General features: G+C 40.5%; 1 protein-coding gene across 1 annotated transcript in view; it reads left to right on the top strand.

Moving 5' to 3' along the window:
* The window catches only part of PGM2L1 (phosphoglucomutase 2 like 1), a 79,773-nt gene extending 62,095 nt beyond the window's left edge, over positions 1-17,678 (top strand). Inside the window, exons 10-14 of the mRNA XM_077833449.1 lie at positions 1,591-1,684; positions 5,029-5,158; positions 7,727-7,916; positions 9,184-9,317; positions 11,738-17,678. Of these exons, the coding sequence (XP_077689575.1) occupies positions 1,591-1,684; positions 5,029-5,158; positions 7,727-7,916; positions 9,184-9,317; positions 11,738-11,840 (651 nt within the window). The 3' untranslated portion in view covers positions 11,841-17,678. The remainder of the gene's footprint in view (positions 1-1,590; positions 1,685-5,028; positions 5,159-7,726; positions 7,917-9,183; positions 9,318-11,737) is intronic.
* Positions 17,679-18,098: the final 420 nt, after the last annotated feature.

Here is an 18,098-nt window from a genome sequence, read left to right as displayed (position 1 = left end):
GGTCCTTCACCAAGGCTCTTAAGCAAAGTAGGCAGTGCTTGGATAAAAGAGAAGGTCTTCTCATGGATTGATAACTGGTTAAAAGATAGGAAATAAATGGGTAGGTGGGAATAAATAGTCAGGTTTCACAATGGAGAGAAGTAAACAGCAGGGTCCCCCAACGATCTATACTGGGACCTGTGCCAGTCAATATATTCATAATTATGATCTGAAAAAAGGGGTAAACAGTGAGTTGGCAAAGCTTGCAGAATATACAAAATTATTCAAGAGAATTAAGTCCACTGCTGACTGCCAAGGGTTACAAAGGAATCTCACTAACATGGGTGACTAGGTGATAAAATGACAGATGAAATTCAATGTTGATAAATGAAATGTAATGCATATTGGAAAACATAATCCCAACTATACATACAAAATGATGGGGTCTGGATTAGCTGTTACCACTCAAGAAAGAGATCTAGGAGTCACTGTGCATAGCTTCAGAGGGGTAGCCGTGTTAGTCTGGATCTGTAAAAGCGGCAGAGAGTCCTCTGGCACCTTATAGACTAACAGACGTATTGGAGTATGAGCTTTCGTGGGTGAATACTCACTGTGCATAGTTCTCTGAAAACATCTACTCAATTTGCAGCAGCAGTCAAAAAAGCAAACAGAACGTTGGGAATCATTAGGAAAGGGGTAGATAATAAGACAGAAAATATCATATTGCCTCTATATAAATCCATGGTACATCCACACCTTGAATACTGCGTGCAGTTCTGGTCAGCCCATCTCAAAAAAGATATGAGAATTGGAAAAGGGAGAGAAAGAGGCAACCAAAATGATTAGGTGTATTGAAGAGCTTCTGTATGAGGAAAGGTTAAAAAGACTGGGACTGTTCATCTTCTAAAAGTGATGACTAAGGGTGCGGGTATGACAGAGGTCTATAAAATCATGACTGGTGTGGAGAAAGTGAATAAGGAAATGTTAGTAGTATATAACACAAGAACCCAGGGGTCACCCAGTGGAAATTAATTGGCAGCAGGTTTAAAACAAACATAAGGAAGTACTTCTTCACATAACGCAGAGCCAACTGTGGAACTTGTTGCCAAGAGATTTTGTGAAGGCCAAAAGTATAATGGGGTTCAAAAAAGTATTAAATAAGTTCCTGGTGGATAGGTCCATTAATGGCTATTAGCCAAGATGGTCAGGGATGCAACCCCAAGCTCTGGTTGTCCCTAAACCTCTGACAGCCAGAAGTTGGGACTGATCAATGGGATGGGTCAGTTGATAAATTGCCTTGTTCTGTTCATTCCCTCTGAAGCCTCTTGCACTGGGCTAGATAGACCATTGGTCTGACCCAGTACGGCCATTCTTCTGTTTATTTGGTTTATCAGCATTCTTTGGTCCTGTTGATCATGAAGTCCTTTTGCATCATTTTACTTTTTCCGGTTTTCTGACATTCCAGGCCTTGTACTTAAGACTTCATACAAGAATGCATCTGGGGGTGAAAGGTGTTATTTTTATGTGAAAGCAGCAAATGTTCCCCTTGTTCCATGATACTGTTGTATTGGAAAAAAAGTAGCTCTTACTGGGTGGCCTCTTCATTTTCAGGAAACACTGCCTGGTTTTAAATGGATTGGAAGTAGAGTAAAAGATCTCCTAAACAGTGGGAAAGAAGTTCTTTTTGCATTTGAAGAGTCTATTGGTATGTACAATAATGTATTCTAAAATATCTTAATGTGGAAAGCTAGTAAACAATATTTTCTGTGCTAATGTACCTTGGTCGTGACAAGGACTCCCGTAGGATTTGTTTCTCTTTAGTTTTCCTCTTTGCATTTTGTTGAACTTCTTGTTAACGTTAGTTAACAGAATGGCAGTCACTGTCCCATCAAATGCTGTGTGGATGCTACTGGTTGAGTCACAGTGAAGGACTGTGACACTGTTTGAACTTCTAACAAAACAATAAGAAGATCTGTAGCATCCATACAGAGTCCTGATGGACCAGACTGAGCTAATGTCCAGTCTTCAGTTCAGTTGATAACATCCTCTGTAATGGATGTTGAATTTTTGCTTTGCTTTGCTTTTTTTTTTAACTTTTTGCTACCAAACCACTTACTAACTCTATTTTTGATCACCTTACTGAAAAGTAAATTAATCTACTTGCCAGATATGTTCAGATACTGTCACTTAACACAGTCTTCTGAGAGAACTTCAGAAATTTGTAGTGTCTGACAGCTGATGTATCTTCCCAGAACTAACTGTACCCAACAGTACATGACCAACTGCCAGCTCAACTAAAGCTCCATACCGGTGCATCCTTGTGTTAAGTTCCTGTCTCCATTGCAAGGTCCACTTTACTTTGTACATCATGGACATAGGAATTTCCATACTGGCTCATGTTAGTGATTCATGTAGTCTAGTATCCCATCTCCAACAGTGGCCAGTACCAAATGCTTCAGAGCAAGGTGCAAGAAATCCAGTAGAGTACAGTTATGAAGTAGCCTGCTCTTGGTATTCAGGTGGAGAGGTGGCTTATTTTTTTTTCTACACAACAATTGTTTAGTGTTTGGTTAATGCCTTGTATTTTCAAATAAGCTGAAGGGAGTATTACTTCCAAAAACCGCTTGTCTTATCTAAGGTTCCAATGAATAGCAGATCGCAGAGTAACAGGTGTTTGGAAAGCACTCTTTAAAACGTAAGAACTTAAGGATGGCCATACTGGGTCAGACCAAAGGTCCATCTAGCCCAGTATTCTGTCTTCTGACAGATGCCCCAGAGGGAATGAACAGAACAGGTAATCATCAAGTGATCCATCCCCTGTCGGCCATTCCCAGCTTCTGGCAAACAGAGGCTGGAACACCATCCCTACCCATCCAGGGTAATAGCCATTGATGGACCTATCCTCCATGGAAATACTAGAGAGACAAGATGGGTGAGATAATATCTTTTATTGGACCTACTTCTATTGGTGAAAGAGAAAAGCTTTCAAGTTACTTGGAGTCAGACCTGAAGAAAACTCTGTGTGTCGAATGCTTCTCTTTCATCTTGTCTCTCTAATATCCTGGGGCCAACAGAGCTACATCATCTCTAAAACACTGTTAATTTTCTGTAGGTAATTTATAATACCTTTATAGTTAGCAGTTATTCTATAGTACCTTTCATCTGAGGCTCTGAGCACTTCACAAACAAAGCCTCTTGACAACCCTTAGAGGTAGATAAGGACTACACAGGGTACACTTCAGCTATGGAAATTCATCCACCTCTTAGATGGAACTGTGACGGGTTGGCTCACAGAAACCCCCTTAGGAACTGCCAACTGATGTGCTGAGACTACTTCTAACCGTTTTCCCTGTCAGCTTGGGATTTCAGTGCCTTGCCTAGTTTGAGCCAGACACGCTAGCCTGCTACAAACCCAGAACCAGGTCTGAACCACATCCCCCAACAACTGCAGGCTTAACTGAAAACACCTTAAGAGTTCCTGTCTCTAAACTCAAGTGTCCAGCTCCCAATGGAGTCCAAACCCTAAATAAATCCGTTTTTACCCTGTATAAAGCTTATACAGAATAAACTCATAAATTGTTTGCCCTCTATAATACAGATAGAGAGAGAGAGATGCACAGCTGTTTGCCCCCCAAGGTATTAATGCATATTCTGGGTTAATAAGTAAAAAATGATTTTATTAAATACAAAAAGTAGGATTTAAGTGGTTCCAAGTAATAACAGACAGAACAAAGTGAATTACCAAGCAAAATAAAATAAAACACGCAAGTCTAAGTCTAGTACAGTAAGAAAATGGAATACCGATAAAATCTCACCCTCAGAGATGCTTCTGTCACAGACTGGACGCCTTCCTAGTCTGGGCACAATCCTTTCCCCTGGTACAGCCCTTGTTTCAGGTTAGGTGGTAGCTAGGGGATTTCTCATGATTGCTGCCCCCTTTTTTCTGTTCCACCCACTTACATATCTTTTACATAAGGTGGAAATTCTTTATCCCTCTCTGGGGTCCCACCCCTCCTAAATGGAAAAGCACCAGGTTAAAGAAGGATTCCAGTTCAGGTGACATGATCACATGGCACTGTAAGACTTCATTATCCACTTGCCAGCACGTATACAGGAAGACTTACAGAAACAGAGCCATCTACAGACAATTGTCCTGGTTAATGGGAGCCATCAAGATTCCAAATCACCGTTAATGGCCCCACACATTGCATAATTACAACAGACCCTCAGAGTTATATTTCATATTTCTAGTTTCAGATGCAAGAATGATACATTCATACAAAAAGGATGACCACACTCAGTAGATTATAAGCTTCGTAATGATACCTTACAAGAGAACTTTTGCATGAAGCATATTCCAGTTACATTATATTCACACTCATTAGCATATTTTATAAAATCATATAGGGTGCAACGTCACAGGAACATGGCAGCTGATTAGTAGCACATAGAAACATATCAGTTTAGCACAGGAAGTATATCCAATTAAAAGTGAAAGTGGACTTTAGGGAAGCAGATTGCAATTATCCAAGTTAGATTGAAAATCCCTGATCTTACATAAAACGTAGAAGGATCTTTAACAACTGCAAGGAGTCAAAACCTTGATTTTAGATGTCCTCAAAAGACTACACAGCTGGCAGCACGGTGGGGCATTGATTCATGATTGACTTGTGGGACTAGTGCTGCTTACTAAATCACTGGCAACACTCCCTGCAGCATACAAGTGTGCTTGCTCAAACCAGCCCTGCTTAGTGTGTGAGATTTGAGGGGAATTGTACCATAGCATGGTAGGGCTGTAGGCTTCTGTCTACCTGAAACTGATAAGTTGTTCAGTACATCTTCCCACCCCCATAACTCTTAGAGTGGCTGGCTTACTGGGTAGATGGGTGTAGCATATGCATAGATAGAGTGGCAGCAGTTGGACATGTGTTTAGTTCCGTGTGCACAAAGGGCATCTGAAGTTTAACACGTCACCTGAGTAAAACAAATGGATAGAACTGCTCTGCTCTTGGATAGAACTGCTCTGAACACTAGTCTTGTGATTGTCAGGTTTCATGTGTGGCACATCAGTGTTGGATAAGGATGGCGTGAGTGCAGCTGTGGTTATAGCTGAAATGGCATCTTATCTGGAAATCAAGAACCTAACATTGGCACAGCAACTAACTGAAATATATGAAATGTAAGTTCTGTTTTTTAACATGCTCTACTTTCCTTTTTGATTTTTTTTTCCTGAGTTTTGCGTAATCAAACAATTTCCTCAGCACTATCAAAATCAGAACAGTATCTGTCACTTGCTAGTAGGACACACTTTCTTCTGTACAAAATAAGTGCGATATAAAACATTAATACCAGATAAATGTGTATATATATATAATCTAAATGGATTAATATACATTAAATGTGTATGTATTGTTCAGAGAAATACGATGCCTGTCAACTGTGTTTGATACAGATAACATGGTGATTAGGAGATGGGGAAGAAGGGAGGATATAAAAACTTGGCTGCTAGAATAAATATCAGAAAGAGTCCTACTAGCAAGAATTGTGTTTTTAGTTCATTGTCGTCATAATCAATCTACTATTAGATGAGTTAAATTATACACTTCTACCTACTAATTTTTGCTTTTTTAAATGTCTTGCAAGAGAAGTTCTGACCTCTTGTTGAGGTTCTTTTCATGTTGTGTTTAAGGAGGGAGGGCAAGTGAAGCATAGAAGTCCAGGCAGAATCAAGAGGTGTGGAGGAACTAAAGACAATAGCATATTTAGGGTATATTTGTGATTTCCAGAAAATCACAAGTTTTTTTTTAAATTTAACAATGAGCTCTGCATCTGAAAACTTATTTTAAAAATAAGTGGGTTTGGGACACGCTTTTTTTTTTTTTTTTTTTTTTAAGTTAACTACTTGTAATTAGACCTGATTAGTCTTTACAGTGTGGGTTCCTTTAACCATACTGGAGGGTGATTTTAGTGAAAAGCATTAGATATAAAATGCCTTGACGTGCTGGAATCACAGTTTAAAAACCTCTCTGGGTCACTTCAACTCTTCTTCTCCTTGAGGTAGATACAGGTCACGTTGGAGGATAGTTCTTAAGAATGGAGGAGGCCTAGTCAGTTCTGAATTGGCATCTTAAAAAGTTGTGTAAGAATAGAGGTTTCCCCTGGATCTATCCCTAGAAAAAATGATTTCTTCTCCCACTATTAGGTTGTTTTGGTTATCCTCCCTTCTGTATTTTAGTTTTGCTCTGCGTATATCTTTATAAAGTGCTTGGAGTATAAACTAACTTGACTTGTGCCTCTTTATTCCATGCAGACCACAGGGCCTTCATCGCTGCCTTCCATCTTTGACAGTCTCTTGCTGCAGGCGTAGCTTCTGCCCATGTCATTTTAATAGCTTTCGGTTCCTCTTCAGTTGTCTAAGTTGTCCTTAGTTTACCTCATCGTCTTTTTGCCCTTGGGATTCCAGTTCAGCATCTGTCTTGCTATGCTGTTTGATTCTTTCCTCCCTGTGTATCCTCACCATCTCCATTTTGTTCCATAATTCCCCATCCTATCAGGGTTTAAAGATGCTATAGAAATGTAAAAAAAATACTCTGGGGGTGCTAAGAAAATATCTCTTTATGTGAAGTGTTTCATAGTTAACAGATTGAAGCAGCTTGATTTGGATTAGTTAGGCTTTACCCTGTGACGAGCTAGGTTTATCACATACAGTGGCCACTTAAAGGAATAATTGAAAACCTTGAAATTTGCAGGGAAACTGATACAAACCCAGAATTTCAGATCTTGAAACAAAAGTGTGTTAGTCTTTGGTTCACTACTATTTTTCATGAGTCTTACTTTTTCTATATACCCAATTCTGCTTGAGGCTTTATTATGTTAGATCCTATATATAAACACAGGTCCCCAGAGAGCTTAGCTTCTAAAAAGGAAGTAGTAGTAATCTGTTTAGTTTGAAAATAAATTTGCTGTCTTTGTTATGGCCTGTGGATTAGCCTTTGCTTTTAAATATCTCCCATAGCAGTGCTGCTTCTGGCCATTGTTCTGACTGCTGCTGAACTGAGTTCATTCTGTCACGTGTAGATTGTGGCAGGACGAACTCAGCACAGAGCAGGACTGGAGATCTAATACTGGCAAGGGGCAACACAGAGGTATGAAATTTACAATATCTTTCCAAAGGCACAGTGGGGAAAATAGAGGAGAATGTAGTAAAAGGCAAGAAAGGATGGGTGTGGCAAGAATTAGGCTGCTCTGTGCATCCAGAAAGGAGCAGTTAGAGGAGTGTGTGGAGGCTGGGGCCCCAAGGAAGAATAGAGAAGGCTTATGGATCAGACCAGGGATAGAGACATGGAGGTAGGCATTGGATCAGCTCTCTGCTCCAAGCACAATTTTCCGGGCTCCAAACAGGGATCCTATATTTTTAGAGGCATGAATTTAAAGTTCTTCTCTCAGCTGGATTCAGTCCATTTCTGTGACTGTGGAGGGTTACTGTACATTCTTGTCCTTCATTACTGACCCTCACTTTAGTTCAGTGAAGTTCAGTGGTTTTGGGTCTGCAAACAGGCTTCGTGCATCATTTTACATTGTCTAGGCTATCTTTTAAAATCAGCAGTAAGTAAAAGTAAGCTTGGACTTAAAGTATGCTCATGAATATGGAGAATCATGGTCACCGTTCTGGATAACTGATCACTCTGTAGACTTAGTGTGCAGAAGACTGAGACTCTTGTAATTAAAATAATATTTTTCCTTGTAGGTATGGATATCACATTTCAAAGACCTCCTATTTCTTGTGCTACGAACCTCCTACTATCAAAAGGGTATTCGAAAAGCTTCGGAATTTTGATTCCCCAAAATCTTATCCAAAGTCTTGTGGCACTTATGGTATATTACACGTACGGGATGTTACCACTGGCTATGATAGCAGCCAGCTTAATAAGAAATCGGTGAGTTACGCAATACTTGGAGAAAAAATTAGTATAGTGGCTAACATTTTAACCCTTTGACAAGATGTTTTCTGAGCCTGTGAATGAGTACATTAAGTTGATTTTATGATACAGAAAGATGCCAAACATCCAGTATTTGGGATATAAATGTAGGGCTTATCTACGTTTAAAAAATCACAGCGGCACGGCTGTAGCACTTCAGTGTAGACGCTACCTGTGCTGACAGGAGGGGTTGTCCCATCAGTGGAGGTAATCCACCTCCCGACGAGGTGGTAGCTATGTCCATGGAAGAATTCTTATGTACTGTATGTTTTCTTGAAAATACAGTGACGCAGACAATTTAAATCTATCACATTAATTAAAGTCTGTCCTATGTCCTTTCCACATAAATAAAAAACTTGAACAACTTTAAACAATTTTTGCAATAGTGCGAATATCTATCAGCATTAGCAGAAGGCCACTGGCCGAAAGTACTGACTTTATTATGATGTAACTGAACCATAGAATATTAGGGTTGGAAGGGACCTCAGGAGGTCATCTAGTCCAACCCCCTGCTCAAAGCAGGACCAATCCCCAATTTTTTGCCCCAGATCCAAACAGCCCCCCTCAAGGATTGAACTCACATCCCTGGGTTTAGCAGCCAGTGCTCAAACCACTGAGCTATCCATCCCCTCCCCATGTTTGAGATATGAACAAGCATCCATCCTGTGAAGTTTTTCAGCTATGTTCCCTATCAAAGTTTTAAACGCAAATAGCTATAAATGAAACGCAGAGGTTTGCAGCCAATTTTTTATTCAAGATGCTGATTAAATGAGTTTCCTTTAAAGTTACAGAAGAGCCCAGTAGCTTCAAGGTAATTTTAAACACCTTTGATTTAAAGGAAATACCATCAGTGGATAAATCTTCAATATTAATTAAACAATTGAAGTATCCACCAAAGAATTTTTTTAAGTTTCCACTAAGATATCCATAATTTAATTAAAATTAGTTTTACACATGGGTAATTAAGGCCTTGGCTCTATTAGAAAATTAGATTGGTTTAACTACATCAGTCAGAGGGATGTGAAAAATCCACACTCTGGAGCAGTGTTGTTAAATTGGCTTAAGTCCCCATATAGACAGCACTAGGTCGTCGGAAACTAATTTTCATATTGATCACTTGTTTGCATTGTGTCAGAGTTTCTATGCAGTGCATAATACTTAGGATAGCAGGGAGGGGAGATGCATGTAGATTGTACAGATTAAAATGATGATGATGTTCCATTAGGTGTTGCCTGCAAGTAAAAAGAGTCAAATGATCACCTTCACTTTTCAAAATGGGTGTGTTGCCACCCTCCGGACAAGTGGAACTGAGCCAAAGATCAAGTACTATGCAGAGATGTGTGCGCGGCCTGAGCAGAGGTGAGGGTTTCCATTTTCCACATTGTGTCAACACTAGGTTGGCTGAATCTGTGTCTTTTCTGTACAGTCTTTACACCTTTTGCTTGACCGGCCAGTACTTTTGACTGGTGAGTATTGGAGCTACACCCTCATCATTCAAAATATTTCCACAGACCTGTAGGTGAACATGCATTAGGCGAGACACATTCTCCAAAGATAAGAGCTTTCCCACCCTAGTTGCTGGGTGCAATGCACATGACTTGACGGACAGGTGTTGAGGGTTTCGGGCTGTTAAACTGCCTCCCCAGCCACTGGCATGCATGGATCTGCTCATGAGGCTTAATGCTAGAACTGTGTTAGCAGTGGATAAAATGAACAAGAGTTGAATTTCACAAGTTTGCTGCTGTAACCCATTCTCCCCCCCCCCTTCATCCTGGAGCAAAGGCTTTTCTTTCACTCCTCGTCAAGCTCTGCTCATACGGAGAGGTCCATGAACACCCACTCGCCTTTTAGGGATCACACTATTGCACCCTAGATTATCTGGCGATGAAATCTTTGCGTTCGTGAGTTGCATATGTGAAACTCTCCTCCCTCTGATCTTTAAAAAAACAACACCACTCCTCTTTAGTGTCCCACGTGCCTTTTTTGGGGAGAAGCATTTTATACCACCACATACCATCTGTATCATCAGTGTTTGTTGCTCTTGGAAGGAAGGGCTTTAGGGTGGCCACACTACTCCCAAGTGAGAGTCACTCTCAGCACCTAGATTTTACTTTTCAAACTTGGGAGGGTCTTAAAGACAGACAGTTCAACTGGCCTTATTTTCAGGATGCCAAACATGCTCATTCCACACAGTCAATCAGAGCAATGGATGCTCTGCCCTTGGGAAAGTTGGGTCAGTTACTTAGGCACCTTCATTCATATTTATGCAGGTATTTGTTGGTTCCCTAGTTTGAGTATATTTAACTTCCAGTTTACACATTGCAGTTAGTAGCTGTTTACCATATTGAGGACCTTGAATAGATTTTCTGTTTGACTGGAGCCTGGGCAATCGCAACTCGAAGTGGCAGGTATTGTGAACACTAATTTTCTGAATGTCAGCTCTTGCCAGATCGATCGCTGCCGACCGATACGGCTGGTAGTATAGACATACCCTCAGTAAAGGCCTGATTCAAACTCACTGCAGTTAATGGCAAGACTCCATTGGCTTGTTTGGGCTTTGGCTCAGACCCCAAAGTGTGTGCACATCTTGCTGGTTTGTTTTGTTTTAGTAACCAATACAAAGAAATAGTTTAATTTTTTCTAAAGGATTAGACATTCAAATGGATAAGAAGAGTATCAGCATTTACTCTCCAGGATAGAAATTAGAAGGACTATCAAGCCCTTCTACTCCAGAGCATAACGTGATCAGCAGCTGCAGATCAGAAAGGCACTTCCTCCCCTGATGTTATAGCACTGCTCAGCTAGGTGGATGACAGAGGTTGAATACTTCTCTCTGAAGCATTATTCTTTGGTCTCTATCAGGAGTGGAGTACTATACTATGCTAGATGAGGTGCTCTTCTGTTTCAATGTTTCCTTGTTAGTTTATATTTTAAGTCTTCACGGGTTAAAGAGCAACGAACTTCTTGCCAGTTCCTGGGCAGGGTCAAAATGGCCAAAACTGATCTAAACAGGACATAGGTCAAATGTGTTTATTTCTACTTAATATCAGATTGAGTGAGTCGGTTCCTCTTGCGCCCAGTGTAAATATACTGTACAACAGGGAGTAGCAGGAGAGAGGGGTATGTGTCTTTAGAGACATGTTGTTCTGTTTAATGGAGTTGGTCTTGATTTTCTTCCCTTGCTGCGTTCATTAATTAGATTTCATAGGAGTTAAGGCCAGAAGGAGATAATTACATCATCTAGTCCGACCATCTGTGTATCACAGGCCCTTAAATTTCACCCAGTTACCACTATGTTGAGCCCAGTAACTTGTTGGACTAACTAAAGCATATCTTCCAGAGGGTCTTCTTGATTTGAAAACTCCAAGAGACTTCCCTGGTAGTTTGTTCCAGTAGTTAATCCCTCTGTGTTTCAGATGTGTGCCTAATTTGAATTTGTCTGGCTTCAGCTTCCAGCCATTAGTTCTTATTATGCCTTTCCTTGCTAGATTAAAGAGCCCTTTAGCACACACTATTTTCTCCCCATGAAGGTACTTGTATACTGTAATCAAGGTCACCTCTCAATTATCTTTTTCGTAAAGTAAACAGATTGAGCTCTAAGTCTAGAAGCTCAGCAAGTACGAACATTACAATTAGCTGTATGGGAAGAAAACATCTAAGGGACTTCTGAGGTTCTTGAAATCTAATCAAATTTAGTTTATTGAAGTGTTGGAGCTGTCTTTTGTGGGATAGATCACTTGATATTACTGTAACTTCAGCCATTTGATTTCTCCCTCTAGTGACAAAACCTTTCTGGAAGAACAACTACAGAAAGTCATTGAAGCTTTGATTGAGAATTTTTTGGAGCCCAGTAAGAATGGACTGATTTGGCGTTCCGTGTAGATCTCCTCCAGCAGTTTGTTGTAGAAGTGACTCTCCTTGCGCTGTATCATGTGGAACAAAGGAACCAAGATCAGAACTCCATTTAGCATTAATTGTGTGTGCGTGTGTGTGTCAGTTACCTAACTGGCTAAATTCTTAAAACCAATAAAGAGGCTGCATCTTTTTGTCAGTTTTCCAGCAAGAAGCTATGGCTGGCAAATGGATTTGGGGGAGTTAATATCTACAATTTCATGTTCTTTTGACCAGAAGACACATGTACATTAGCATAATGAAGTCAATTCCCATAGTTCAAAATTTAGCACTCCAAAGGGTTAAGACTGCTAAACTCTGCTGTAGCGTAATCACTAGGTTTCATGTTGAATGAACGAATACCTAGCACCTTTGATTTGAAAAGACTTGAATTCAAAAAGTTCTGTTAGTCATAAGTGTATTTGAAGGGAATTAGCAATCACATAAGACTGACAAAATGAGCCGGCTTCTTAATTGCTGTGGAGTGTGTAGGTATCATTTACCTTTACAGGTCTTAATTTACAAGTATGATAAAATAGAGTTTAGTATTTAAAATGTCTAGTTTAGACAAGTTGTTACAGTATATGGTTTTCAGCCATTTAAATATCCTAGTATTAGAGGGGCTCTTGGTGCATTGTATTTTTTCCTGTGTATCTTAAAATACTGATGTTTACTTAACAGTGAAACAATAGTGGCAACTCCATGCAATTTGATTCGCAGCTTGGTTTTTTACTGATCAAACAGTGCCTTTCCAGGATGACCTAATCAGGGGAAATAATCTGTCTGTGTCTTGTTTAAATTAGTGATTCTAACCACCAGAGGCCCATTGAGCATAGTTTAATCAGTTGGCTTTCTTTCACTTTATAAAACTCTCCCAAAATATTCTGGATCTCATTCTACATTATCTCAAATTAAGACATCTAAAAGCAGGCTGTTCTAAAATATAGATGCCTTGTGAATGCAGGGAGGACTATGTGGAAATCGAGTTAATATTTCTCTAACCTCTTGAAATGACGGTGTCTATGTTCTCTGCTCACTTATGAGAGAGGAAGCTAATGGAGGGGAGACATGGGCTCTGGGTATTCACCCCTTTAGTCTCACTTTTCTTCACTTACAGTTGCATCTACAAATTAGCTCCTGATGTTGCCAGCCTGCAAATATTCGATCCTTCCTCTAAACTCACTTTAATTATCTGTTCGTGTAAGTTTTTAGCTGCTATTCCTAATGATATAATTCCTAACTAGTACCTTACTCTCTTTGACTAGAACCTGGTTTTCTTAATGTGGAAAGTCTTTGGAAGGTTGCTATTAGCACCTGTTCTGGGAAAACTGTATTTTAAAAAGCATACTGCTTCCCTATTCAGCGTCCTCTGGATGCTCATGTCCCTGGGTGCAGAATAATGCTTGACACTTTGTCTTTTAAACTGGTGATAGAAATCTCTAAAATAGGAACTGTGATGCTCTGGACATCTAGCCACAATGGTACTAAAATAATTAAGTAGGACAGTTGAACACACAAGTACATACTATGGTGTCTGATGCCTAAACATGGTTATAGGACTCTAGTAGTATCTTTTTTGATTAATCTGCTCTAAATCAATATATAGTTGAGTTCCTAAAACCCAAGAGGCACTTGTTTAAACCATTGTTTGCCACTATTGTTAAACCTTTGAATTTGTCCTCTATTATACCCTTATAGCTAGGTTCTGTAGGACAGTGCAGAACGGTGCTGTACATATCTCAGCTAGGCAGATATAAAGACAAAATGTTTTCGGTTTCTGTGCAGAAATTGGATATGTCATGCTGACAGAGGCTTTGCACTATGACCATAAATACGTATTTTAGCTATATATGAATGTACATGTACTGCAGGAAGTTGTCGAACAGATTCTTATTTACAAGCAATGTTTATTTATTTTTTTTATTTTAAATGAGATTTCCAAGTTGTCCACACAATTGAGTGAAATTTCTCTTATGCCAAAAGGGGTTCTTTCCTTTGATTATTGTATATTTGTGAGTGCGATGTTAGGGGGGAGGGGGAAATGGGTGAAAACAATGAAGCTTGACTGCTTTCACAATATTGCACCAATTGGAAGTTATCCAAAGATATGCGGAGCAAGTCTTTTTAAGTTGCTGCTGGGACTTTGCATTTTTTTTCATGATGGAAGTTAAACTTCAGACTTGATTCTGGTCCCACTAAAGTGAGTGGAAGCATTGCCATTAATTTCATTGGCAGCAGGATCAGGTCCTTGGGGTTTTGAATCTTTTTTTGTAATTCAGAAGAGAACAATTCATTTTTTGTGTGCGTGGTTTGAACAAAGCTAAAAACATTGTAAAAGGCGTATGGAGTTGTGTCTGTGGAAAGGTATGGTGTAGCACATAGAATTGTGTAAGGCTTTCAGATCTGTTTTCCTAGTAGCTGGTTAGCTGAGCCTGGTCTGAATTAGGGATGTAAAAGTTTAACCGATTAACCGTTAAGCTTGATGCTTATCAATTCAGTTAACGATTAAACACTGCTGCTGGCTCCGGGTCCCCGCTGTCATCCCGCGTGCCCGAATGCCGTGCACCAGTGGTAGCTGGGACCCCAGGCGCAAAGCCAGCAGTTGGGACCCCGCGTAAAACATGGGGTTGCTACATCACCCCCCACATCCTTAGTTCCCCAGTTAAACGTTTAACCGATTACTTTTTTTTACACACTATTTACATACCTAGTCTGAATCTAATCCAGTATTAGATAAATCTTAACATGCACACCAGGCCGTTGAACACTTAAAAGATGCGGGTTTCAAAATGCTTTTGAGACTTGATGAATCTGGCGGAGCTGAGTATCAGTGGTTTTCTTAAACTGATCATTAGGCCCTTAGTTCTTAAGCAGTACATCATGGATGAAGTGCTTTTGGAAGTAGGGCACCAGAATGACTGTATTCTAAGGGTATAATAATTACTGCTGTTTAATCTGCTGCTACCATTGTTTTCCATTGATGTGTGTAATGCTTGAAGTATCCCTACTATTCCATTTGGAGAAGTTGTTTTCTTTCCTCTCTCTCCATTCCCTCCCCTACTTTTGTTACTGTGAAAGATGATCATCTTGTTACCTCACTGCTGAGTACCTTTTTGCTGTACCTACTGCCTCAGCACTTTGAACGTGTGCACAATCTGGTTTCAGTTATGGGCTTTTTTAATAGTTTTGTTTGCATTGTAGAAATATTTAAACTGTGTGTGGGGAGGTGACTAATTCTAAACCAAACCAGTTCTTTTTTCGTCTGGATGTTTACTGACTTACGGCGCTTCCTGTTTATAAGATGCATTTCTAAAGGTTGGTGTGGAGCGATTCATCAGGTATGATAGAGCCAGTGATTATTTGTGTCTAGCATTTGAGTAGTTTCATTTGTTGTTTTTTTTTGTACTGCTGCATACAGAGGCCTAATCTCTATCCCATTCAAGTCTGTGGCAGAACTTCCATGGGACTAGGATATGATCCTTTAAAGGATAAAAAAATTTGCCAGGCAAGTTGACACTATTTATAATACACCTCTTCTATTTGTGTTTTGCATAAGCACCATCTTCTTCAGAATGTGAAGTGCTTGCTGTTCAGTTAGTAAAAGGAAATCAACAGCTGTTATCCACCTCCCTCTGTGGTAATATCACAGCTCGTCATAACTCTGGAGGAGATATTGAGCTGCAGCAGGAATGGATAGCAAAAGCTGTTAATGCATGCTTCCCCTCTTTCCTGGCAGTGCAGCACTGAATGACTACAGGTATGTCCTAAAGCAAAACTTAAGTGAACCTCTTACTGTAGTTAGAAGTACAATTACTTCCTCTTCTGTCTTTGGGGTCAGGATGTTTTCCTATTAAAATGGGACTGAATAAATGGAACACAGTAAAATGATATTTCTGAGCTGACTACTGAGCCTGCAGGGTTCACTGATCATGATTTGATTCAATAAGACTTGAACGGGAATTAAGGAACTTGGGGTTTTGGCAGAGGGAAGCCTACAAGAGAAGGCATGTACTAATGCGCCCTTAGAATGCAAGCCCAATTGTGGACTCCCAGGGCTTTTTGTCTTTGTGTTTATGACCGAGGACTTCAGTGAAGGGAAGTGACCTGAGAGGGGAGCCAGTCTTATACTGGGTTGATCTTGTAACCCATTAGTGACAAGATTGCTCTGTGTTTGTATGTAATGAAATATCCAGTTTCCCATTGTGGGTTGAGAAGACGGCACCTCCCACAGTGTGATTGGCGCAGGTTGGTTAAATGCTGGCTAACTTTGGTTTGCAGTCTGGGGTAGTCTATGATAACACACAGCAGCAACATCCCCTTACTGGCAACATGCAGCTCTGGACTGGGCTTTAAGCTTCGCATTCCTCCGTTCACAGGGTGCCTGCCCACAGGGGTGCCAGCGATAATGTTATCCCTGGTACTGCAATGCTCAGGTAGCACCTTTATCCCCCACTCTCACATAGACCAGGCTTCCAGGTTACCAGCAACTTCGGTTCTCTTTTTTAATAAAAGGGAAAAAATAAGGCCAAAGAGATTGGAAATGTTGAAGCAAACAGCCATGTGTCTACCTGGGGCCAGAACATGCCCTCTCCTTCTCTGAAATTCTTCTGTTCTCAGCCAGTGCCCCCATAGTATTCCTGAACTCTGCCCTTCCAGCGGTGTTCGCTTTTGCTCCCTATAGCTGGGGGCAAGGGATGTTTCATGAAGCACCCTGAGTTCAAGGAACTTCCTTGAAACTTTTGCATGGAAAGTAAGAGGGTGGTCACTGCTAGCTTCAGGCAGGGCAAAGCCTCTAGTGCTAAGGAATGAACAAAGTAACCTGCTGAGTAAAGATACGGGCCTGCCCCTAAAACTGGCTGTGTGTGGGCATACCTCTGCTCCTCCCCCACAGCCCTGTTAAAGTGAGATGAGCCCCCACACACTCATTGTAGGATCAGGGCCCTATGGGTTTATGGCTTCTTACTTTGAGACGTATTTGAGACTCCATCTAGGCAATGTCGGACCTGAAGTGGCAGAGGCATTTGCCAAGACACTGCTCTTCTACAACAGGAGCAATTCCTTTGCATTTAGATCAAGGGCCAAATCCTGTCTCCATGGAAGGCCCCAAACTCAGTGTTGTTCCGTGGCAGGGAGGGAGGTGGTGTCCGGAACCTGTGAGTAGGGTCTCCGCTCCCCACACCAGCGTGTAGCACAGAAGCAGTGATGGCTACTGCAAAGTCTGGGTTGCAGGGAGTCTGCTGTCACTTCACAGCCTGAGGGACAGAAGGATTCCAGTCCCCCACACCAAGCCCGGCTACTTGGCCTCATCACAAGGGGGAAGATTTTTGCCATTGTTCAGGAAACTATTGATCCTAAAAGATTAAGCAAAGAGTTGAATCAGCGCTCCTGGTGAATATTTCTTTCATGATTTTTACCTAGAGCGTCTAAAAGGCACAAACATTTGTAAGCGTGTCTTACCACACCCAAGAGAAGAGAGGGGTGCTTTTTGCATGGGGAAGCCTGGGCATTCAGAGCCCAATTCTGATCTCAAATTCCCAGTGAATATAGCAGCTATGTCCCACGAATGTTCGATGGCTGATTCTTCCGAGATGATAGCACCCACAATACCTGAAGTCATTGCTCTCGATTTAGAACCCAGGAACGTTTTAGATCTGTTACCTATTCTTGTACCATTTGTTACTTTGAATTTCTTTTAAGAAATTGGGGTGTATTATAAATACAGACTGAGAATTTGCACTTTTTTTCTGAAGTATTTCTGTATGGATTACTATGTGGATTTAGCTGAATGAAGTGTTGTAACTAATAAAACATTCTCTTCGTAGTAGCAAATCTCCGTGTGATCCTTTGGTGTTTATTGGAGCATTTCTTTAACGCTCGTGTGAATCAGTGTAGAGCTGGTTGAATAATGTGTGGTTTAGAAATGTTTAGAAATGCTTTTTAATTGATAGAGGGGGGAAATTGTCATGTAAACAATTCCTAAATATTTGACCAGCTCCAATCCGAGATACGATATACAAGATTATTTACAGTGGTGGAAACATAGAATTTATTCTTGATACATCTGTTTTGTAACAGTGGAGGTAATTTTAAAAGCTTTGTTTTCTTGGTAACAAGTACCAAACGTACATAACAAACATAGTTGACCTTTTTTTAGAAATAGGTGGGCTGAAAGGAAGAGAACATACTCTATCATTTCCTGGTTCAGATCTAAGACTGGAATAGCTTGTAATGTGAAGTGGTGGAAACCCC

The sequence above is a fragment of the Eretmochelys imbricata genome, chromosome 1 (assembly GCF_965152235.1).
Source record: "Eretmochelys imbricata isolate rEreImb1 chromosome 1, rEreImb1.hap1, whole genome shotgun sequence".
NCBI lineage: Eukaryota > Metazoa > Chordata > Testudines > Cheloniidae > Eretmochelys > Eretmochelys imbricata.
This window is presented reverse-complemented; position numbering and strand designations above follow the sequence as displayed.